The 20,450-nt window shown below is 45.4% G+C and overlaps 1 protein-coding gene across 1 annotated transcript in view; it reads right to left on the reverse strand.

Moving 5' to 3' along the window:
- Nucleotides 1–6,857: 6,857 nt before the first annotated feature.
- Mansc1 (MANSC domain containing 1) overlaps nt 6,858–20,450 on the reverse strand; it is a 22,585-nt gene continuing 8,992 nt past the window's right edge. Inside the window, exons 3-4 of the mRNA XM_005364493.3 lie at nt 16,141–16,281; nt 6,858–8,456 (exon numbers count right to left, since the gene is read on the reverse strand). Of these exons, the coding sequence (XP_005364550.1) occupies nt 7,555–8,456; nt 16,141–16,281 (1,043 nt within the window). The 3' untranslated portion in view covers nt 6,858–7,554. The remainder of the gene's footprint in view (nt 8,457–16,140; nt 16,282–20,450) is intronic.

Below are 20,450 nucleotides of genomic sequence, written 5' to 3' on the forward strand. Positions count from 1 at the left end.
GTGATTGATGGGGGAGGCCTAGCCCACTGTGGGTGGTGCCATCCCTGGGCTGGTGGTCCTGGCCTCTATAAGAAAGCAGGCTGAGCAAGCCATGAGGAGCAAGCCAGCAAGCAGTACTCCTCCATGGCCTCTGCATCAAATCCTGCCCTCAATGCTTGATGAATTGTTGAATAGGGAACTGTGAATGAAACAAACACTTTCCTCCCCAACTTGCTTTTGGTCACAGTGTTTCATCACAGCAATGGTAGCCCTAACTAAGACACCTAACATGTATCAGGATCTGGATTTGATCCCCAGAACTAGGGGGTTAGATGGTGTGGAGCATGGGGAGCCTTGCTATGCCACACTCAGCTGGTAATCTCTGCCTCTGTAGTGGGGCAGATAGTCTCATGTATGGTATCACATGCCTACGTTTGGGGGTTGAAAGGTGACTTGGAGTTGTATGGAGGGAATGAGCTGGTGATGAGGAGCAGACTAAGGAGAAACGGGTAAGGATGTTTTCTTTTGTGCTGCTACACCAGAACACCTGAGACTTAAGGATAGACAGAGGTTTATATCTTGCAACTCTGGAGGCTGGGAATTCTAAAGTCCCTAAGGCACTTTCCTATAACCCCAGCACTCAAGAAGCTGAGGCAGGAGGATCACTGTAAGTAATGAAGGTCTTCCTCATTCTTTGGTGGAATGGAAAGTGGAAGGGAAGGAAGTTAGAAGGGGGGGGGAGAGAGAGAGAGAGAGAGAGAGAGAGAGAGCGCAAGAGCAGAGGGACAGAGGATACCACTTCTACAATAGGTCATTAATCTATTCATGAAAACAAAGTCTAGCCACCTTTTTTAAAGAATTTTGGAAAAAAAATATTTATTAATTATGTATATAGTGTTCTGTCTGCATGTATCCCTGCAGGCCTAGAAGAGGGTAGCAGATCTCATTACAGATGGTTGTGAGCCACCATGTGGTTGCTGGGAATTGAACTCAGGACCTCTGGAAGAACTGTCAGTGCTCTTAACCTCTGAGCCATCTCTCCAACTCATCTAGCCATGATTTTTAAAAAATAATTCAAGGCATCAAAACGCTGGGTATTGCACGTACTAGGCGTGTGCCCTACAGCACCAGCCCGCTCCATTCATCTGTCAGTACTCCACCTCCTAACCCTGCTGCATCAGAGAGGACATCTTTAAAACATGAACTTTGAGAAGCAGAGCAAACCAGAAAGAGGAGGTAGTGGCATCGGGTGACTTTGAGAAACACTTCTAAAAGGAAATGAATCAGCATGGCAGCTCGCTCCAGTAATCCCAGCACTTAAGAGGCGGAGACAGGAGGATTGAGACTAGGCAGTACATAGCAAACACTGGATGTAGTGCCCAAGGCAGTAGACAAAAGGAAACAGTCCTTTGCAGCTGCCCAGTCCAGGACAGACTGAGCAGCAGATGGCACTACTCACTAAAATGAGGGAATATGGAGACAGGGCAGCAAGGTTCTCTAGTCCAGCGATCTCCTGATAAAAACATGACTCTTTGGTGCTAGAGATGCAGCTCAGTTGGTACCAGGCTTGCCTCGCATGCACAAGGCTCTCTGATCCGTCCAACATCCTGTAAACCTGACACGGGGCCTATCATTCCAGTACTGGGAGGTTGGAGGGCCAGGCATTTTCAGTCATCACTAGCTACACAGAAAGTTCCAGATCAGTCTGAGGTAACTCTCAGTGGCTGACCTATTCAAGCCCATATTCTTGTCTCCAAATGTCATTCCTTTAACAGCGTTTAACAGCTGTTCTCTAGGACTGGGGTGCAGCTTAGCGCAGAGTGCTTGCCTAGCATGTGCTGGGCTGGGGTTCAATCCCCAACCCTGGAGAAGGAAAACAAAGAAGCAAGTTATTATCTCGAATGGAGCTGTTTCCTGCAAACCTGCTCTGGTCACAGTGTGTACGGACACGAGGAGAGCGAACTCTGAAAATGCATACTCAGGGTGAGTGGCCTCAGGCGAGGTATTGACGCCATCTGTGCCCCAGTTTCCTCATCTGCAAAAAGAGGGAAAAAAAACTCAAGAAATTATATTTTAGGAGTAAAACTGGCGTTTGATGCTGGGCCCTTTGAAGGCCATGGCGGAATGCTTCAAGGAGCGGTACGAGACAGCCCTGGACACCACATGGCTCCAACTGCCCATCTGGGTGACCCACCTGGAGGGAGACAGGTGGGAAATCCTGGATGTTCTGCCAGTGGCTCTGCACAACACCTGCCCACACATGGTGTGTATGGGTGTGTGTGTGCACGTGCGTGCATGTGTGTCTGTGTGTATGCACGCGCAGGTGTGTGTGTGTGTGTGTGTGTGTGTGTGTGTGTGCGTGTGTGTGTGTGTGAGGAGTGCTGGGCCCTGGCTCTTTCCACTCCAGTGTGTAGATACTGTGGCAGCTGGTGGAGCTCTAGGACATGACTACCAAGAAAGCCCTGGAGTGCTGAAGGTGTTTTGGGTAACCAGAAAAACAAAAAGCAGCCTTAGGAAGTAGGAAGTCGAGGGAGAGACCCTGGTTGCCCCTGCCTGGAGCCAGTGATGTTTCAGTCCAGATGTGGGCCTACAAGACCAACCCAAGGAGCATGTTCTCTTCGAGACCAGCAAGCCAGGTGCCTCATGAGTTCACATGTAAGTCTATGCCCTGACAGAGACAGAGGCACCAGCCTTCTCTGGAGTAGAAAACCAAGACAGTCCACCTGTGTGTGTTATGAGCACCTCGCAAGCTGCAACTACAGACCCTCTGTTTCACAAGGTAGCCTTGTTTTTCAACTGATGTTTAGAAAATTAAAGTGTTCTGTGTCGTGAAAAGAAACTTACAGGTTGCTGCAGATGATGAGCCAGGAATGGTGGAACAGATCTGAAATCCCAGTGCTGAGCAGGTGGAGGTGAAAGAGTCAGGAGTTCAAGGCCAGCCTCAGCTACATACTACTTCAAAGCTAGCTTACTCTCCCTGAGACTCAGCCTCAAAAATGAAACAAACAAGAACATCTTAAATCCAATTGCTCCTTACAAGACATCTATTCCATGGCCACTGGCAGAGAGAGTCTGGCCCCGCAGTGTCTCTTACCTGGACTATGTTTGGGTACAGCCTCCATAGAGAGGCAACATTAAGGAAACTTGTGCTGTGCAGGCCTATGTTTCTAGCTTTTAAGGAGACTGGAGCAAGAGGATCACAAGCACAGTCTGCCTTGCTGTAGAGCTGCAATTAAAGTTAGCTGGGGCAGCTTAGCAAGGCCTTGTCTCAAAATAAAAGGAAAGGGCAGGGTAGCACAGTGGTAGAAAAAGAAAGAAAGAAAGAAAGAAAGAGAGAGAGAGAGAGAGGGAGGGAGGGAGGGGACTGGGATATAGTTCAGTCAGTGGAATGCATGTTTAGCATGCACAAAGCCCCGGAGTTCCCACCCCAGCTCTGCATAAAACCAAACCCCTTTTCTGAATATCTTCCCTGAAGATTCAACAGAGGCTAATGGTTCCCAAATCTCTTATCTGGAATTACTAACTACAGCTCTCAACCTTGGGAACTTTTCTGACTCAATAGAGATGGTTAGGTACACACGAGAAAACAACACTTGGAACCTTAGCCTTGTCTCACAGTTCGGGAAAGGAGAGTAAGGCCCACATACATGGGATAGGGAAAGGTCTCAGGAATACACACAGTGCCAACTGTTGAGAGTAAGCTGCCTGGACACCAAGCATATAGACTCAATGGTAGGATCTGGTCTGCTCCAGTGGGAAAGATGCAGTGTAAAACACGGGATAGAGAGCTCTATCTTTACCACACACAGGAGCTTACATTGGTGGGAGAAGCGTGGTGTAGTGAGATGGGAAAAGAGCGCCTTTTCAAAGTCTGCCTTCTGCAGAGAGAGTGAGGCAGGGCACCCTCTGTAGAAAAGGGAACTGTATAAAAATACATCTTGCAGACATGAAATAATTGTCTGGGTTTGAATATTGTCGTCCTTAAAGCATTGTGCCCTTGTCTATTACTTTTAACTTTGTAACCGCAAGGAGCTGCCAGCTGACATTAAGTGCTCCAAGAGCAGGATGTGTCTGGCTCGATAGTTAAGCTTGCAAAAATGCTGAGCTCTACGTCTAGAATAAGGTTGTGTGTGTGTGTGTGTGGGGGGGGGGGTTGTTTGGGGAAGCATAAAGGGGAACAATGGAGGCTTTCATAATGATTACAATGTATTCCTTAAAATATGATATATTTCAAAAATAGTTGACAGTAATGAAGCTGTTTATGTAACCCTGGTAAGAAAAACTCTGTAGAAGCATAAATAAAGATGGTTCAAGTTATTGGGGCCACTTGAGTGCAATCCACTTCGTGGTCAGGAGTTTTCCTTGTACCAACGCACCTTCTCCGTCTCAGGACCTGAACCCCAGCGGAGGGTGGACCCCGGGAAAGGATATCCTTGGCTACATAGCTAGTTTGAAGCCAGCCTAGGCTCGATGAGACCCTATTTCAAAGAAAAAGAAAAGAAAGGAGAAAGAGAGGGAGGGGGAGGAAACGGAGACATTTAAGCCAGTCGTGGTAGTGTATGGCTGCAATCCTGTACTTCTAAATGGAAGGCAGGAGGATTGAGAACCTGAGGCCAGCCTGGGCTACAGAGTGAGACCTTGTCTTTAAAAGAAAAGAAAAGAAAAGAAAAGAAAAGAAAAAGAAAGAAAGAAAGAAAGAAAGAAAGAAAGAAAGAAAGAAAGAAAGAGCAAGCCTTTCCATCCCAGGAAAGGCTGCAGCTAGGTGGAACAGGGAGAGAGGAGGAAGCTTCCACAAACGCAGAGAAACTCTTTCTCTGTACTCTCAAAATCCACTAACAAAGAGAAGAGCCATTTTCAAACCCCAAGGCACCTGGCTACCAATCTGATTCTGCTCTACAAGTGGGTATTCAAAAAAGCATGCTTGTTAAATTATCTCCAGGCTTTATTTATTCAACCTACTTAGAGCTTATGTAAACTCTTTGGAGATTTGCGTCAAGCTGTTAAGTTGGAGAATACATGAAAAACAGGACTTTCAATGGGCCAGCTTTTCTCTTAAATGAGTTTTGCCTAGACCATGGTGGTGGTGGTGGGGGTGGTTGGCGAGAGAGGGGGTGAGAAAGCCTGTGTCATTTTATCCTTTCAACTTTATGGCTACTCTTGTAAACCAGCTACTGCCCTCTAGTGGTTGCTATAAAGTTTGCGTATGAAGTCCAAAATTCAGCGTCTGCATGCATGCTGTGTGTGTGTGTGTGTGTGTGTGTGTGTGTGTGTGTGTTGTGTGCATGATTTTCTGTATATGCATGTGCATGTAGGTACATGCAGAGATCAGAAGGGGATGGGTGTTCAATGACCTGGACCTGGAGTTCCAAATGGTAGTGAGCTGCCATGTAAGTACTGGCAACTGAACCCCAGGCCCCTGAAAGAGCAGCAAGTGCTCTTAACTGTTGAGTCATCTCTCCAGCCTCCTGAAACCCATTTTTATCTTTAAAAACCATGTTTAGGGACTGGGAAATATAGCTCAGTCAGGAAAGTCTGAGGACCTAAGTTCAGCTCTCAGCAGTCACTTTAAAAAGCAAGGTGTGATGGTGCATGTCTGTAGTCCTAGCACTGGGAAGCTGAAACAGGAGGATTTCTGGAGCTCACCTGTCAGTCAGTCTCACCAAATGGTACACTCCATATTCAGTGAGACCTTGATTTAAAAAATAATAAAGTGGAGAATGCTGGAGGAAAATAACGTGGTAGTTCATCTTGGTTGTCAGCTTGACACACCTAGAAAGACCAAAGCTCAGCTGAACATCCTCCATCAGTCTGGTCTCTGGACATGTGTAATTGACATAGGAGGGCCCAGGCCACAGCGGGCAGTTCATTCCTAGACAGAGGGCCTAGGCTGGATAAGAAAGGGAGCAGGCCAATAAGAAGGGTTCCTCCACGGCTTCTGCTTCAGCTCCTGCTTCAGCTGCTGTCTCTTTTCCCTCAAAGATGATTTCCATTCAGAAGTGTAAGCCGAATAAACTCTTTGCTAAGTTGCTTTGCTCATGGTGTTTACCACAGGAACGGGGATCAAACTAGATGACCGCCCAGCTCTGGCCTCTGAGTCCTACATACATGTACATGTGCACACGCAAACATGTCCAGACCTGTCTAGATCCAGATGTGCCGACCATTCTTTTGTCAATAAGCAGATTGCAGCTCAGATGTGAAGCATCCAACTGACCCAGACGGTCTTCTACACTTAGTTACCCTACGCCCATTTGTCTGGAAAACTTTCCTCCTTATAAGCATTTCCCAGAAATTTCAGAACTTAACCAACAAAAAGTATAGCATATTAATCAAAATGCTATATAGTGCTTTTAATATTATCCCCAGTAAATCTGCAATTGACTGCTGCTCCAGTTTAGATAGTCATAAATAATATCAGTAATTTTTAAACTTGGTACAATCTTAGAAAACGTTAACACTTTAGAAGTTAGGCCGAATCCCAAATGGGCTGGCTTGGCTGTGCATTAGAACAAATTTACTAGCTAAGCGTGGGGTACATTCTTGTAATCCCAGAACTTGGAACGTGGAGGCAGGAGGATCAGGAATTCAAGATCATCCCTGGGTCCGTAGAGAGTTTGAGGCTAGACTAGGCTCCATGAAACATTGTCTTAAACAAATAAATAACAAAAACAACATCATTGTCTCCACGGTGGATTAATATTGTGCTAAAATTCTCCCAAAGGATCTCCTTTGGTCATTGACGGGAAAAGAGAGGTTGTCATTTTTTAACTTGGAACACATATTTTCATCATTCCATCATTCTGCTGGTGGAAAGAAATTGAAAGTTATCCAGCTGGCCGTGTCGCTTAGAACAATACTGAGTAACAAGAGATTTATTCAAATATTTAATTGGAGGGAAATACATCTGGAATGAGTTTTATTGGAATCCATATAAAAAAAAGAAGAGAGAATCCATTAAAACTAGTATCAAACAGTCGCCATTATCTGGGATGAGAAATCGCAAGGAATTGCAACTCAGATGGCCTAGACTTATGCTCAGATACAGGTCTCTAGTTTATATTTAGGTACACTTACACTTACTATTTCAACTAGGAATTATTTTCAGCTACTATTTTACAGATAAGCCACTCAGACAACCTAGCTTTTTTTTTTTTTTTTTTTTTTTTATCCTTTCTCTTCTTCTGAAAAACAAAACCCAAAAAGGCAAACAAACAAAAAAGAAAGTGCTTGGACTGGGATTTAGCTCAAAGGAGCACAAGAAGGGCCTAGCACGCAGAAAGCCCTGAATTTGACCTCTAGTGCTGCAAAAGAATTTTAATTTTTTTAATTAAAAATCCAGACCTAGTAGTGAAAACCTGTGATCCCTGAACTGGGAGTGAGGGCAGGGGCAGGAAGAGGAGGAGTTCAAGACCAGTCTGAGCTACCTGAGCCTGTCTCAAATAGGAAAAGAAAACGAAGGAAAATAGTAGAGGCATCCTTCTAGATACAGTTTCTACTGAGACAAACTGGACAGACGGAACACAGGTGCATTTGGCAACGAGTTATTACACAAACTAAGAGATGCTCAATTTATCTTTAAATGTCAACATAGATCCCATTGATCAAGTAGTCAAGTCTCGAATACCTTTTCCTACGGAGGGATTCTGCCAGCATCCTACCCAAGAGGACGAGGCCTATTAGCAGGAACAGAACACCAAAGAGGAGCGTCCCAATGAGAAGCCACTTCTCAAAGGAAAGGCCATGCTGGCTTTTTGAAACCTTGCTCAGTGATGAACTGCCTACACTGACCTTTCCAGTCTCCCTGGAAGCAGTCTCGCTCGTAACGGGAGACCCTGAGGTTGACAGAGAAAGGACCACAGAGCTTTTCCCATGCACCATGTCTGAGGTTAGCTTGGAGCCTCCTCGAAAGGGCGCTGTTTCTATGATGCGGTTTGAGTAGGTACGGGCCTGAAAGACGGCACTTAGGGCTGCCTGGTGAGTGACTGCTTGTGTAACACTTGTAGACATGGGGGCTGCAGGGCGTTTCCCGGTGGTTAGAGGTGGAGCTGTGGTGACCGCCATCTGCTGTGAAGTCACGGATTTCACTGACGCGCTGGCCACGAGAAGCGCAGGCTCCCGAGTGGCAGAGACATTATGGAGAGAAGCAACAGTCACGGTGGTGAAAGGGGGGGTTGCATTTGTAGGGAGCAGGTGAGCCATGTTTCGTTCTGAGGAAAGCTGTATACTCGGAGAATGGCTTCTTTCTTTGTAAACAGGGAGATGGGTACTCGCTTCGTCGATCTTGATGAGGTTCTGTGAGTGAGCCAAAGAGGTAGGCCTCTGAGAAGATACATCTCTCCAAAACAGGCTGGTGGGCTCCGGGTAACCCGTGGGAGGATGGACTCGGGAAGAGACTGCTGGCGAGGTATGGCCAAATAAGGGAGATTCTTCTTGTGTTAACTTTTGGAGTGGGGAAGTAACTCTGGTCAATGGAAAATCTGAAGGTATAAAGAAAACGAAAAGGAGAGTTAAAATGTCCATGGTAAGATACACACACACACATACACACACACACACACACACACACACACACAAATGTTTGGGCCACAGTGATGGCTCAGTGGTTAAGAGCCCTGGCTGCTCTTCCAGAGGTCCTGAGTTCAAATCTCAGCAACCACACACGATAGTTCACAGGCATCTTTAACAAGAACGGGTACCTTCTTCCTGCATGCAGACATACACACAGGCAGAATGCTGTATATCTAATAAATAAATCTTTAAAAATACAAATGTTTACCATGTCCCCCCAAATGGTTGATACTTGATGCCGGTATGGGTTCATTGTTTTTGTTGCTATTTTGCCAACTTACAGAAACCAGAGTCACGTGGGAAGAGGGAGCCTTGAGTGAGACAATGTCCCTGTCAGACTGGCCTGGAGGCTAGGCTGCCAAGGCATTTTCTTGGTTAATGACTGATATTGGCAGGCCTGGCCCACTGTGCCATCCCTGGGCTGGTGGTCCTAGCTTGTGTGTGGAAAGCAGGCTGAGCCAACCGTGGACAGCAAGCCAGTAAGCAGCTTTCCTCCATGATGTGTGCATCAGCTCCCGCTTCGGCTTCCCTCAGTGCTAACAGCGATGAGGATGCGGAAGCTGAATCAACCCTCTCCTCCCCAAACTCACAGCACTAGAAAGCAAATTAATACTGACTGACAACTCTCTCTCTCTCTCTCTCTCTCTCTCTCTCTCTCTCTCCTCTCTCCTCTCTCCTCTCTCTTTTTCTATCTTTGTGTATACTTGTGCATGCAAGCTGGAAATGAACACAGGGCCATCCTGTACCCATCAATCATGCACTGTATCACTGAGCTACACCCTAGCCTCAGGTCCTGGATATTTCATCAAAGCATATATAAAATAGAAAACACCAATTATAAAATATCACAACAGTGTCTCTCGACATCATGGTGTGGCTTATTTCTAGCTTAGGGGGACAGAAGAGAAGAGAAAAGCGGGGTATATCAGGCTGACTGAGGAATAAGTAGGAGCAGCAACGAGGCCGGGAGAAGAACCATGTAGAGAGCAGGAGGCTTGGGAAGCTAAAGACGGATGAGGGCAGAGGCAGGGGACGGAGGAGCCAGGGTGGCCTGAGCAGGATCAGGGTTGGCAGGAAAAATGCCGGTGGAAGACAAGCATTCCTGTAGACATGCCAACTGCTCATGACAGCTAATCACGGGGACAGACATTTCAGCCTGGACATGGGACAAGAGTAATAGAAGCTTGGAAAAATGAGGCATCGGGGAACCAGAATCCTAGTGACAGGCCTTTAACAGTGATGAGGGTTTGACTGAAAGGGGGAGGCTTGGAGGGTCTAGACTCCTTAAAGAACACTGAACCAAAGAAATAGCGCAAGGAAGATATCATTACCAAATAAAGTCAGGGGTCCCTGGCTCTCTAGAGTTATCAGAAGAGGGAGCCTATCCAGGAGACTTGATTTGGACTCTCGAAGCTTAGAGCGAATGCCTTAGGTTGTGAGTATGATGTTTGAAATCATAACGTCCCCTACTGGATGGGCACAGTAGGGCTGTTCATACCAACTCCTAAGGTGGGTATTTGACTGCCAGAGACTGCTCAGGGTTTTCCTCAGAGCTTTTTATCACAGTTCAAACTGGAAAAGCTTGTTAAGGCAATTAAGGGCAGCAAGGGATAATTCGAATCTCCCAGTATTGACTCTGCTACTTAGCTGTTCGGATAGTATTAGAACTGCAGTCAGGCCTGGGAAGGTAGTTTGGTTGATAAGGCTCAACCTCCAGTTTCCCACGAACTGGGCACAAGGAAACACACCTCTCATCCCAGCACCCTGGAGGTGAAGGAAAGAGGATCAGATGTTCTAGGCCATTCTCTCCTGCTCCACAGAGAGGTCAGCTCCACCAGGGGGTGCATGAGACCTTGTCTCAGACGCTAAAGAGAGCCCAGGGCAGAGGAAACACAGGAGGCCCAGTCTCCTTTCTCCCTTTTGCCTTCAGGGCTCCCCCATGTCGGTCTCCAGAGTAGACCTGCCATCACCCCTACCAGATCCAGAAACAACTGAAGAGGGCTGATAGCCTGGGGGTGCTCACGAACCCTCACACTTTTTCATGGTTCTTTATTATTATTTAATTTTTAAAAAATTATATTTCAAATATTTCATTTATGGGGTGGGGAAAGTGGTACGTGTGGGGGGGGGGTCAGAGGACAACTTGTAGAAGCCTGTTCTCTCCTTCGATCACGTGGGTCCCTGTAACAGAAAGGCTTCCTGTGTGTAGGAGGAGGGCCTGCTTGTTCATCCTGGCCGCCCAGAACCAAAATAATCACATAGAAATTGTATTAATTAAAACACTGCTTGGCCCATTAGCTTTAGCTTCTCATTGGCTAACTCTTATATTAATTTAACCCATTTCTACTATTCTGTATATCGCCACATGGCAGTGGCTTATTGGCAAAGATTCTAATGGGCGTCTGTCTCAGGCAGAGGATCCATGGCTTCTCTCTGACTCCGCCCTTCTTCCTCCCAGCATTCATTTCCATCTTCCCCACCTACCTGAGTTCTGCCCTATCAACAGGCCAAGATAGTTTCTTTATTCATTGACCAAAGAAAGCATCACATAGACAGAAGGACCTCCTATATCAGGTCCCGGGGAACAAACTCAGGTCATCACGTCTGGCATCAAATGCCTTTACTCACTGAGTCATCTTGCTGGCCCTATTTCTTTTTTCCTTCCTTCCTTCCTTCCTTCCTTCCTTCCTTTCTCTTCCTTCCTTTCTTTTCTTTCTTCCTGTTTCTTTCTTTCTTCCTTCCTTTCTTATTTTCTTCTTTTCCATACTCTCTCTCTCTCTTTCTCTCTATTTTATTTTATTTTATTTTATTTTATTTTATTTTATTTTTTGAGACAGTCTCATGTAGTCCAGGTCTCCTTGAATCTGATACATAGTCAAGGCTCATCTTGAACTCCTGATACCCCTGCCTCCACTCTTCTGGAATTACAGGCATGTATCAACCCACTAAACTACATGAGTCTTTAAAACTGCCACCTGATTCATGTAGGGTTTAACAAGAATAGCCAATCCTGTCTGCCCCCTACCTTTCTGGGGTTTGTAAACTGGGAATGAAGTTTACATTTTTAAATGACTGGAAATAACCAATAGAATTTTTGATATGTGAAAAACCACACTCTATTTGAATTTTAGTGCTCTCCAATCAAGTTTTAGTGCTGTCCAGAATGTCCATTTATTTATATAGTCCCTGTGGCAGTGTTTATACCATAAGGTCAATGGTATACATTGATACCATTGTATCAATACCATTGTACAACTGGTTGCATATGGCCAGAGTACCTCAAACACAGGCCTCCAAAACCTGAATACTGTTTGACTCTAGGCAGAAAAGTTGGCCAACACATGTTCTAGGCTACTGTACTCTACTCTAAAATAGAAGTAGGAGCTGGGTGTGGTAGTGATGCCCATAACACTTCACCTCCAACTCCCCCCCCACCAATCTGGGTGCACGAGTTTCCCATTTCCAACTGCACAGGCAGGCAGATCTCTCTCTCTCTCTCTCTCTCTCTCTCTCTCTCCTTCCCTCCTTCCCTTCCTCCCTCCCTTCCTCCCCCCCCTCTCTCTCTAAATTTCATCCTTTTTTGATATATATGTATATATATATATATATATATTACTACAGATGACATTATCACATTCATAGCCTCACCATCTGTATGGTTAGGTATTTAATAAAATGATGTCTGGAAGTATAGCTTAGAGCATGCATGAGGTCCCAAGGTGACTCCTCAAGTCCACAAATAAAACAAACAAAACACACCTCAGCATGTTTCATTTGAAAGTTAAAGAAAGTCAGCTAGATGGCTCAGCTGGGCTGCCAAACCTAAAAAGCCTGAGTTCAGCCAGTCCCCTGGACCTATGTGGCAGGAGAGAACCACGTCTCACCAGCTATCTCTGACCTCCACACTACCAAGATGGTGAGCACAGCTACACACACACACACACACACACACACACACACACACACACTAAATGACTAAATAAACGTTATATTAAAAACTTTAAATAATCTTTTAAAGTAAAAGGAGAGCAAGGGAGAGAGAGATAAAAAACCAAGACTGTTCAGCTAACTGACCTGCAGTCTGTGTGGTATTAGAAGTTAGATATGTCCATTGGCAAGAATGACCAAAGCAGCTGTGTGCTCTCTCAAGCATGTGCGCTCAGCTACAATGAAAAGCCGGCGCTAGTCCCACTCGATAAGATGCATGTGTTGGCAAGGAGCCTGGAACCACACAGAATCCTCCACACCTGCTCCTCTCACCTCGCCCACTGCTGTTTGCACTGGGCGGCGGTTCTTTCTGTGGACACAAGTCACAGGAGCTGGGAAACAGCCCCGGGCCTTCTGCTCCTCTTAGAGTTTCATTTTTCAAGGGATTTCACTGAGTGAAAAAATGAGGGACTTTCTTGGAAACCAGCTAAGCAAACAGATTTCCAATTTATTGGCTTTCTGAACCCACCCATTCTTACAAAGCTTAGTAGAAAAGATATATTGCTAAACTATTAAAGGCAGGTTGATGCTAAGCTGCAGTATTTTTGGAGACCGAGCAGAGTCCACTGCCATCGTTCAAAGTGTCAGTCTGTAAACACTAGCCAGTTGGTTACAGGAAATAAAAGTTACTTCAGAAACAAACCACCAAACAGATATTTACATTTCAGTTCAGTTCAAACAGGATAATTTATGATCAATGGAATAACTCAGCCCATAAACACGGGTGTATTTATAAATAGATTTAAAAATATAACTTGTATACATCCTGTAGGAATAAACAGTCCTCCGCATGTGTCCGGGATCTGGTGTCACTGCCAGGAACCTGCTCTGTGCTCAGGATGCCCCCTGGTGGCTCCCACCAGAACAGCTTGATTCCAGTTCCTCCAGGGTGTACTCACCCTTAAAAGGTTCCTACAGAGGCTCACTTCCCTTTCCTCTTGTCTCCACTGGCCAGCATCCTTATCTTGTACTTCTTCTTTTACACATTAAAAAAAGCAACCACTCTACAGAAGTTTTATGAACACTGGAAGACTTAACCTTCAATTGTAATCTATGTCAGCACAGCAGATCATTGAAACAAGCTATGCTTTTTACTACTGTTTAAGGAAATGCTTGGCACATTGGATTTCCCTGGTTCTGGAACAAAACTCAGGCAACCCCCCCACACACACACACTCAGAAAACACAGCAGGTGTTAACACCCAGGTGCCCCAAGTAATTCATTCCACAAAGCACCCTAACTAGAGGCAAGAGCAAACCCTTCAAACCCTCCATTCTGCTCTACCTCCTGATTCTAAAACTGCTCTTTTCAAAATCCCCTAGTTCACAAATGGCGGCCCCAACCATCTTGATGTTCAATTCAAAACTAGGACTTAGCCTTCTTACGTTCATTTCCCTGAGCACCAGCAAGTCCTACCAACCTTACCTCTCTCCGTCTCCTTTACCATCTCTCTGGACCATCTTCTGCCTACACCTCACCTTCCACCCCTCTCCATCTCTTTTTACCACACCCCCCCCCAACCATCTTCTGCCTATATCTTGCTTCCCATCAACCAGTCTTTCCATCCCCCCTATTCTGTGGCCTCAAGGAAGTTCCCCCAAAGAGTCACCAGTGATCTTTGTGAAGAGTCCTTAAAGACACCACAGTCCCAGCACTCTGGAGACAGAGGAAGGCAGACCTCTGTGAGTTCAAAACAAGGCTAGTCTACAAAGCTAGTGTCAGGCCACCAACACTAAATTGAGAGGAGGCCCTGTCTTACAAAAAAATAAAAACAAAAGCAGGGACTGGAGAGATGGCTCAGCATTTAGGAGCACTGGCTGTTCTTCCAGAGGACCTGGGTTCAATTCCCAACAACCACACAGCAGCTTACAACTGCATGTAACTCCAGTTCCAGGGGCTCTGATACCCTCACACAGACATACATGCAGGCAAAATACCAATGCACATAAAGTAAGAATAAATAAATCATTAAAAAATACAAAATCAAAACAAAACAAATTATTTGGGGGAAACAAGATATCTCAGAGGGTGGAGACACTTACTGCATAAGCCTGGCAACCTGAGACCTGAGGAAGATATGCAGAATGCAAACATAGGTGGAAAGAGAAAACTAAGTCTACGAGACCTCTCTCTGACCTCCATGCATGGCATGGCATGCATGCACGTGCGCGCACACACACACACACACACACACACACACACACACACACACACACTAATAGTAACTTTTTAAAAAGACACCATGGAACATGCCTCCTTAAATGATGGGGGAGAGTCTTCTGGCTTGTGTTAATTTCATTGGTTAAATAAAGAGACTGCCTTGGCCCTTTAATAGGACATAAAATTAAGTAGGCGGAGTAAACAGAACAGAATGCTGGGAGAAAGAAGCTGAGTCAAGGAGTAGCCATGATTCTCCTACCAGACACAGACGCAGGTTAAGGTCTTCCCTGGTAAGACACCTCGTGGTGTTACAGGGATATTAGAAATGGGTTAGATCCATATGTAAGAGCTAGTCAATAAGAGGCTGGAACTAATGGGCCAGGCAGTGTTTAAAAGAATACAGTTTCCGTGTAATTATTTCGGGGCATAAGCTAGCCATGTGGGCGGCCGGGTGCTGGGGACGCAGCCCCGCTGCTCCTAACACAACACTTAAAAAACTTCCCACGGATCCCCCTTGTACACCTAGTACGAAACCTCCCTCCTCTGAACGACAAAGGCAGTGTGATCTGTCTCCCTGCCTCTCCCCCCCTCCACACATTCTACACAGCTTACTCTGCCTCCAGGAATTTGGAATGAATGATTGGTCTTCATTCCAAATCCTTTCTGCCTAAGGATCATTATCATCCTGGGAGATCTTCCCCTCTCATATCTGGCCGCTGGCTTTTCAGATTTCAATCTAGGGGTTACCTCTCACTGATCACCTAACTTAGGGGATCCCTTGATGACCGTGCTGTTGGGTAATCTCAGCTCTGCACAGTGCTGTGACTCCTCTACATTCCTCTCGAGCATGCATCATGGCTATTATCTCTACCCCAAAAGTCACTTTCAGAAATAGGAACTGTGGGTTTCATGTTCAGCACTTCACCCCTGGAGAATAAAAAGTGTGCCAATGCATAGGAAATACTAAACAACACTTGCTATTTATTTAATAAATGAAAAAAGAGGGACTAGAGAGATAGCTCTGTGGTTAAGAGCACTGGCTGTTTTTCCAGAGTTCAATTCCCAGCAGCCACATGGTGGCTCACAATCATCTGTAGTGAGATCTGGTGCCCTCTTCTATAAATTTTTTTTAAGAAAAATAAAAAATAGAATATTAACAATCAACAGTTCTCTCATAGGTTATCCTGGGCTTACATAGGTCACTTTGTCTTTTTTAAAAATAAAGGGTTTCATCACAGACCTGTATATGTTTAATAATATGAAGGTAAAACAAACAAAACAGTGCCAGATGCTGTTATAGGAAAATGTATTTTTGTTCAATTAATTTCAAGTCATCAAATATTTTTGAACTCTTTTGGTTCTTAGTCTCTTTCAGGAAATCTACCACAGAAACCGGAGCTTTAAATAATTCAGTCATGAAAGAAAGAAAACAGTGCCTTTGTTACCTCTGACGAGCCTGTAGCTCCTAAGTCCCTTTGCTGGCTTCAGCGGACAGGCTTCCTCACTGGGACAGAAGAACAGGTAGCAGTTGGGCTGTCCGGCTGTCTTCCGGGTGTCGAAGATCATGAGGTTACACACTTTGTCCCCTGCAATGAACGACTTGGGAGAATGATTTCAAAATAGAACGTTCTAGAGTAGGAAAGCTAAATGTTCTAGAGAAGGACAAGCTGAATGTCCTGCTTTACTCGCTCCAGAGCGCTCCGTTCAATTTTCTGTCCCCTCAGACCATTTCCTTCTTGTTAGGTTAGTGACATAAAGCAACTTCAAAAGACATTGATTTGGTTTATAAACCCAAGTTAATCTTGGAAAAACCATTTTTTTTCATTTAAAAGTTTGCTATTATCTATTTTCTATGCATGTGTGTCTTGCCCGCACATATGTCTGTATGCTGTGGGCATGCAGTGCTTGCAGAAGGCAGAAGAGAGCATCAGATCTTCTAGAACCAGAGTCAAAGACGGCTGTGAGCACTAACCATCTGGATGCTGGGATTCAAACCTGGACCGTTTGGAGGAGCAGCCAGTGCTTGGAACCACTGAGCCATCTCTTTACCTCCCCACACCATTTTCTTTTAGCAGCACATTTTGTCCTCTAGAGACAAATCTTCTATTTGTTAAAACAGCTTTTAGGGGCTCGAGTGATGGTTTGAATCCCAGCATCTACATGACACTCACAACCATCTGCAGGTCCAGTTCTAGGGGAGCTGAGGTTCTCTTCCGGCCTCTCAGATTCCAAGCACACACATGATAAAAAATATATAGGCAAACACACATACACATAAAATAAAAATAAATGTGAAAAACCCCATGGTTTAGCTAGGTGTACGGGCCTATAGTGTCAGCACTCAGAGGTAGAGGCTGGAGAAGCAGGAGTTCAAGGCCATCCTCCTGCAACTACAGAGTGAGTTTGAGGCCAGTCTACAAAAGATCCTATCTCGAAATACCAAACCCCGTAGATAGGGAAAAAGAGTTAGCCCTTGCCAGGATTCTACTGCTTCTTCTTCCGTCGCTCACTCGACCCGACACAGCTCTGCTTTTCCTTCTCCAACAATGTGATGCCTGCTGTAGCATTTGTGAATGCATCTTGTGGATGCTGGGATTCAAATCTGGACCATTTGGAAGTGAGAACAGTCAACTTGATAGGTCTGAGAAGCACCTAGCACTTGGTGAAACATACTTCTGGGTGTGTTCTGAGCCTGTTTTCAGAAAGGTTAACTTAGCCAGGAAGACCAGCCTTGACTGGGGATGCATTGTCCCTTAGACTGGGAACCTGGATAAGAAAGAATAAAAGGCCGGGGGAGTGGGGGAGAGTGCTAACTGGGCAGGAGGCACAGGGCTGTAATCTTAGCACTTCGGAAGCCAAGACAGGAGAGTCAGGAGTTCATGGCTACACGATGAGTTTGAGGCTCGCCTGAGCTACATAATACTCCACCCCAAACAAAAGTTGGGCATAGCTGTACATCCTGTAATCATGAGGCAGAGGCAGGAGGATCATCCCAAAGTCAAGGGTAGTCTAGTTTATACAGTGAAACACTGTTTAAAACAAAAACAACAAAACAATTTATGTGAAATATAAATATTATCTGTGAGGATTGAATGCTGGATGTGTGGGTGTTTCCTGACAGCACAGAAAACCAGACATTTGTCATCAATTTCAAGAACTGAGGGTTTCCTACCTTATTTTACAGTGAAAGTGTTCATACAGATTTGCCACCCATGGATCTTAGTTCACAGATTTTGTTGTTGTTGTTTTACATTTATTTATTTACTTTTTTATTTGTTGTTTTCATTCATCTACTTATTTTACAACATGGCTGCAGCCTCCTCCCACTCCCCCCCCCACTCCCTCTACCCCATCCCCTCTCTGTTCCCACCCACCAATCCCACCCTCTTCCACCTCCATCTAGGAAAGGGCAGGTCTCCTGCATCAATAAAACAGAGCATATCAAGTTGTAGTAAAACTAAGCACCTCCCCATCTATTAAGGCTGGACAAGGCGTTTGAGGAGTAGGGTCTCAAAAGCCAGTAAAAGATTCAGAGGCAAGCCCTGTTCCCACTGTTAGGGGTCCCAGAAGAGGACCAAGCTACACAACCGAAGCATATATGCAGGCCCCCTGGTTCTTGGTTCAGTCTCCAATGCGCTCTTATGAGCCCAAGTTAGCTGACTGTGTGAGCCTTCCCGTGGTGTCCTTCCCCCTCGTTTATTCAGCAGTTAAAGTAAAAACTACAGTTTTAAAGCAAATTATCAAAATAATTTGATGGTAGTCATAGACTGTAGGAAAATGAACGTCAATGTGAAGTACACAACATTCTTCCTGTGATTTGGAGATTTTCTGGACCTACTACTTTATCCAGGAGCCCATACCTATGACAAAATAGCTGATGTAAGCAACCAGAGGGAGGAAAGGTCTGTTTGAGCCCTCAGTGCCAGAGGCATCCATCTAGGCACATCCAGGGCGGTATGGAAATCGCGATTCTCTGAGGGCTGGGATTTCAGGTACACATCACCATGCCCACCTATGTCAGATCAATGCTTTTCTCAGCGTTTGTAAGATCAGTGCTTTAACCCCTGTGCTACTGAAGCTTCTACATCAACATTCATATGTTTTTAAAAGGTAGGAATTTAAGTTAAATCACTACGGTTTCTATAAACCACAGCACCAGAAAGCATACTTCTCAATCTGAGGTCATCAAAGGGCTACTTCCTTTCCATACCACCTCTTGCAAACCCCTGCCAATAACTGGATATCCTACAGTTCAGGTCAGCCCATTTTTAATCTAACCAGCTGGGGTTAGCACCAGACTCCATAGGCAAAGGTTCCTTCCTGCAAGCCCGCTGTCCTCTCAAAATCAGCGGCAAGTGTCAGGGCTCAGGTTTCCGAACCCTGTGACTTGACTGCAAATTCAGAGGTTGTCCACTGTATAGGCATAATCACTTAAAATCACTGACCCTTTGGTTCAGAGTACCCCTCCCTGGAGACTAGGGCACAGGTCTGAATGTCCCAAGCTTCCGACTAGAGTTTGCTCTTTCTGATGACCAGTGACATCTAGAACAGTCTGTGGGCCTGTCAAAGTGTCCTCGGCTAGCACGAGTGAGTTATAGTTGAAAGGCACTTACAATCATGACACTTGCTCCTGTCACTGTGCATCTCAAAGGTTTAGGAGCTCTTTGCCTTATGCCATCCCAGCTACTCAGAAGGCTGAGGCAGGAGACTCACAAGTGCAAGGCCTGTTCGGACTACAGAATGGGTTTAATGGGCAGCCTGAGAATTTACAAAACAAAGAGAGGGGGCTGGAGAGATGACTCCGCGGTTCAGATCACTTGCTCTTTTTACAGAAGACCCAGATTTGGTGCCCAGCACCCAAACGGAGCTCACCTGTAACAGTTTCAGAGGGTCTGACACCCTCTTCTGGCCTCCCCTGGTACTGCACACACAGAGTGCACATACATGCACACATTCAGGCAAACAGTCACATGCATAAGATAAAAACAAACCTTTCTTTTTTAAGAGAAAGAGGACTGAGGAATAGAGCCGAGTGGGAGAGCACTTACCTAGCTTACGTGTTCATGAGGCTGTGGGTTTTGTTAGTTACAGTACCACCAAAAAATAAGGGCCTGAGACAAAGACTCCATATACATTCCTTATGCCACAGCATCACAGAAAAAGAAGTTCAAGGGCAGACACCTGTTTTAGCGTCTTGCCCAGCTCTGTATCATGCTCCTTGATGGGTGAGGTCTTCCCATCCTATAAGCTGACTCTAGCACTTAGCAAAGTGTGGCATACTCGACAAAGTTAACATTGTTTCACATAGAGAATGCATGCAGCGTCATGAGCAAAACAGAATCACTGCCAGCTCTAAACACACACTTCTCTTTTCAGCTTGCCTGTTTGAAGCCTGAAATGTTTGGTTTAAACCTACAAGCCTACGTTTTCTTCTGCATAAATGTATAAGATTGACTCTCTTCCAGACCAGCAAGATGGCTCATCTGGCAAAGAGACTGCCGTGTAAGTCTGGTGACCTGAGTTTCATCCCTGAATCCATCTAAGGGTTATATGGACACACTTATCAGCAACCACAATACAGCTCTGGGGAGGGATGGTGGAATGTACTTAGGGACAATTCCTCAGTGAATCTGTCTTTCTGCTCCACTGAGAATTTCTGGTGCAAACTAACCAGCCACAGCCTCCAACTATCTTTTCCCAAAACACACAAGCCACAGCTCACAAAACACACAAGCCACAGCTCACAAAACACACA

The sequence above is a fragment of the Microtus ochrogaster genome (assembly GCF_000317375.1).
Source record: "Microtus ochrogaster isolate Prairie Vole_2 chromosome 14 unlocalized genomic scaffold, MicOch1.0 chr14_random_2, whole genome shotgun sequence".
NCBI lineage: Eukaryota > Metazoa > Chordata > Mammalia > Rodentia > Cricetidae > Microtus > Microtus ochrogaster.